At 32.2% G+C, this 5,076-nt stretch overlaps 1 protein-coding gene across 1 annotated transcript; it reads right to left on the bottom strand.

Moving 5' to 3' along the window:
• Positions 1-1,382: 1,382 nt before the first annotated feature.
• Positions 1,383-2,548, bottom strand: LOC105313562 (uncharacterized). Its single transcript, XM_019999285.1, has 6 exons — positions 2,515-2,548; positions 2,251-2,455; positions 2,135-2,200; positions 2,031-2,087; positions 1,758-1,982; positions 1,383-1,699 (listed from the first exon to the last, which is right to left on the bottom strand). The coding sequence occupies exons 3-6, from the start codon at positions 2,172-2,174 to the stop codon at positions 1,482-1,484; spliced, it is 540 nt and encodes a 179-aa protein (XP_019854844.1). The 5' UTR covers positions 2,175-2,200; positions 2,251-2,455; positions 2,515-2,548; the 3' UTR covers positions 1,383-1,481.
• Between the last annotated feature and the right edge of the window lie 2,528 nt (positions 2,549-5,076).

Here is a 5,076-nt window from a genome sequence, read left to right as displayed (position 1 = left end):
TGATGGTCCATATCCAATAACATTAACAGGAATGATAGTAACAGTGTAGTTAGTATCAGTAAGAGGTAGTCCAGTGATAGTAATATTAGTATCATTAGTGTATACAATAAAGTTACTGTGACTGTGTATATTAATAACGTAATACAGGATAGGAGTAATTGGTATAGTAGAATAGTTCTAAGTATTATCAATATTGATAATAATAATGGTTAACATACTTGAGTGTTATTCCACCATATTGTAATACTATTGTAATATTATCAGCAGCTGGTAGTTGTTTTTCAAGTGTCATGGTAGAAGTTGGTTATACACCTATAATTGATAAGTACAATACTGATGGTTGATGGGTGAGTGGAGCATGATAACGTCTACTAGTGTCTAAAACTGTCTATTGCCAGATCAGCATAATGACTCTACAGTATATGAAATAACAATATACAGCCACATCATTAAAGCATATACAGTAATGAATCAGTATAACAATCATTAAAGTATAAAGCATACAGTAGTTGATTTCCCTGAACCACTACACCATTTTAAGTAAAATTAAAGTTCTATTTTACATCATATTGTCCACCTGATGATAAACCACTCCTCTTATAAGATCACCATTTCCCCTGGAACCAGAGGGTGACCTCACAAAAGAGATACTATACTGTACTTGACTATATTAATGCATGCAAGGTTTATAATAATAACAGGATATCACTGTATGGCTGTCTATTGATATGAGGTCTGCCCCACCAACCCTCTGTACACACACTCTATACCTATCATTAGTATACAGTACTGTCTATAGAAATAACTTCACATTGTATTGTATATACTAAAAGGTTATAGCTCCTCCTAATGACCTTTACTCATTCATTCATTATCAGACAGTATATATTTACCTGAATTTGAGTTACATCAGTATTCTTGTTACCAGTTGAATATATGTATGGAATATTATTGATTTCACCATCACTTGGTCCCACTTCAGAATACACTCCAACAACTAATAAAATACAATAATATTAATAACATTATAATACTGAATGGTACTTGGTTATATCATTGTTATGTGTGTACTAATGTCATTGTGTAGTGTATGCAACACTTTCCTTAAGTAACCTGTAATACAATAGAAATAAACTGATGATGTACATATCTTAGCCTATCACTAGGACACACTGGACTATAAAATTGAGAGGTTTGAACCAATGTTGCTGCAGATAGTAAGATAAGTTAATTAAGATCAACACCAGTAGATACCAGTGCAGTAGCCATTATAGTATAAAAGGAATGAGAACTGAGCAGTTTATGCAAGAATAAACAATAAAATGTTTACTCAGGACAATAATATTATTACTGACTTCCAATAACTGTGTCGCTTTTGTTCTTTTTTGCTATTAGCTACACATATAAACATTAAATGCAATGTGTGTGTAACACAAATGTAAGTACACAGCTTTAAATAGTTCATATCAAAATAGACTATATCACATCATTATTTGTCCATATGCATCATTATTGTGTATATTAATTATATCTTTATTAATAACATCATAAGCAGTATTAGCCTGTAGTTCCATTGGTGTATCATATATTGGTACTCCAGTAGTAGTAGTTGGTTTAACAATGATCTCATCATATGTAGGAGTAACTGCTCCATCAGTACTACTAAAAGCTTCCTTTTTAGATATTTTATATTTTTGTCCTGTGTACATAATAGCAAAATAGCAATAATTGACAATGATTATAGTAATCAAACTTACTTCTTTGTTTCTTGATTGCCAGTATCACTAACACCAATATAATAATAATTATTATTATAACAAATACTGTTCCAGTAGCTCCTGATATAATAGGAACAGCATTAGAACCACCAGCAGTAGCTGATACAGTTGTTGTTGATAGCGTACTCATAGTAGTAGTAATGCCAGCTGATGTACCAGTAGCTGAAATGAATGAAGATGATTGTTCATAAATTGTTGAAGACCCTACATAACTATTATTAATTAATAGTATAAAGCTATATTAGCACTTACTTGAAGTAGATGATGTATATCTTACTGATGTACTGGTACTTATATCAGTTAATGTAACTAATAATAATACAATAATAATGTATTAATGAATTAAGTGTACAGACCTGATGATGGAGTATTAGTAACTGAACTAGTACTGGTCATTGTAGGAGTAATACTGGTTACACTGACTATTAATAGTAACATCAATAATGAACACTGTATAATTAACTGCACATACCATTAACAGTAGCTGATGGTCCATATCCAATAACATTAACAGGAATGATAGTAACAGTGTAGTTTGTATCAGTAAGAGGTAGTCCAGTGATAGTTATATTAGTATTAGTGGTATTACTGTTGTATATAATACTGTTTGATGTATTGTATACAGTAATAATGTAATAATGAATAGGAGGAACTGGTATAGTAGAAATAGAATAGTCCTAAATAATTTATTATCAGTAATAATAATAATTAATAATATTTAAAGTTTTAAACATACTTGAGTGTTATTCCACCATATTGTAATACTATCATTTGATATCTGATCCCAACTAATATTAACAACTTGAGCTGGTACTATAAGAAATACAATGAGTGTGTGTGTGTATAGTACTTACCATTCCATATATACTGTATTAATGATGAAGGAGGTCCTTCTCTTCCAATAGTATCAATAGGAATAATAATAAATGAATAATTAGTACCAATAATAAGATCATTAATTGTTATATTAGTGTTTTCAGTAGTAAAATTTGTTTCATCAGTATTGTTACTAATTTTAGTAACAGTATAATGGTCTATACATAAACCTGAAGATGTCCAATTGATGAATAATGAATCATTATCAATAGCTTCGATATTAATGTTACTTACTGCTGGAGGTGGCCCTGCTTTCACAAGAACAAAATGATGAAAGTATTCATTTATTAATATACCTGGATAATTAATAAACTTTCTTTTATATTGTCCTGTTAATCCTTCAGCACAATCAATACTAGTTCCATTTAATGATACTGGAGCAGGATCATTAGTTGCTGTAGTAGCTATTGTGTTTGGCGCATTGTACTGTGTTACTTTTAGTGAAAAACTACCAAGTGTTGTTGGAGGTGAACTACCAGCTAATAGGACAAATTGTCCATCATTCCCATTCAATCTCCATCTAACAGTTCCACCATTAACAGTTGCACAAGTAAACACCAGTTCATCTCCAGGACACACAGTAGAAGGTGACTGCTCATATGCTATAATGTCACATAAAATGATGATATTTAGTAGATTTATACAAATTTACCTGATACAACAAGACTGATGTATCCAGTCAACACAAGACACCAGTAGATACCAGTAGCAGTAGCCATTAGTAAGAGGATTGGCCAGACTATTGATACAGTACTACATAAACAACAAACTGTTTATGATGATGCAGCATGAATAGTATGCCACACCTGCAAGATGGTAGGTGTATGTTTCACTGTTGATACTATTAATGATGGTATACATAATGAATATTTAGATGACAATAAGAGCACTGTATACATAATTTTGTCCTTCACAGGGCGGGGCATGAGACTACCTTCACAGCTAATTGTTGTAGCTATATCTCATCACATTATCACAATAATTTGATATGTAATGATGTTGCATGATATTAACAACATGATGGCCATATAATGGTGAAGTGTGCAGTATGATTGCTTTCAGTACTATTCTTGGTATTGTCTATTGCTACTAGCAGCTGCTTGTGTACTCTCTTTCCTCTCTTGTTCCTCAATCCTATTCCTTCTAAATGTTATTATTCTATTGTATCAGTTCTCCATTAGTTATTGTTATCAAGAGTAGATCATCTACTCTTGTTATTACTGATAGTCAGTTCAGTACACATTCATTACATTACGATAAACAATGGATTGTTTATTGAGACTAATTGACAATAACATTCATAACTGAGTGAATCTGTTTATTAAAACATGTCAATTGTTGACAACAAAATACAGAAATAAATTACCAAAATTAATAAAATGATTTTTACAAATAACAGTGACATTTTTAAATATATATACATGTTCTTATGTAGCGTAGAAAGTTTGAGCTGATTTCAATTAAAATTGGATTTTTTACAGACTTTTAAAAGTTGCTTAAGAATCAGGACAAAATACCTCTACAGGCTCCAGGACCAAATTTTACCAAAATTGAAAAGGAGAAAATCTTCTATTTTTATAATTTTATCTGATGCATTTTGTATATGTCACAATACACACTCACTCATTTGTCTCTTTCCCTCTATTTCAATTATTAATGTTATTGTTTTTATTGTATTTTATTAGATAATAACTGTTACAAACATCAACAATCATAATTATATCAGTACAGCATAATAACAATATCATAGGCGTAGGAATGATTCAAAAGTTGGGGGGGCTCAACATTAAAAAGCATGACTTAGCATGTGAACATGGGGGGGGGCTAAGCCCTTCTTGCTGAAAAGTTGGGGGGGCTTCAGCCCCCCCAGCCCCCCCCCCATTCCTACGCCTATGAATATAGTCACTTCATATAGCAGTTAGTCCTTTATATGGTGTATACTAGCACATCAATAGATTTATGATTATTTATGATCAAACTTCACACCAATTATCAATGGCATAGTGCCAAGTCATAATCCTCACACTTCAAAGCCCACAGTGTGATTGGTGTCAAATCCTGACACTACAGGATCCTTACCCCAGGATGAGTGTATTCCTTCGTCTGTTGCTCCTTGTTCCTTCTGTTGGTTAGTACTGCTAGCCTCATTGTATGAGAAATTAATATTGTCTATTCCACTTCACAGCTTGTGTTAGTTTATCACTGACAAGTGGAGAGGTTTGTGAAGGAGCTGTTGCTACTTGGACTTGTGTTGTTAATAATTCTTATGATGGGGTTTCAGTAGCATGGCATAACAATGGAGAAACTGCATATCCACTTAATACTTTAGCTCCACTTGGATCTGGCAGTCCATTCAATGCCACACTTACCTCTATTAATAGTAGTCTCATTGCATCAATAGCAACTGCTAGACTAATCAATA

The sequence above is a fragment of the Amphimedon queenslandica genome, unplaced genomic scaffold (genome assembly GCF_000090795.2).
Source record: "Amphimedon queenslandica unplaced genomic scaffold, v1.1 AMPQUscaffold_13280, whole genome shotgun sequence".
Lineage (NCBI taxonomy): Eukaryota > Metazoa > Porifera > Demospongiae > Haplosclerida > Niphatidae > Amphimedon > Amphimedon queenslandica.
Note: the sequence above shows the minus strand (reverse complement) of the source record. Positions and strands in the feature narration are given on the sequence as shown.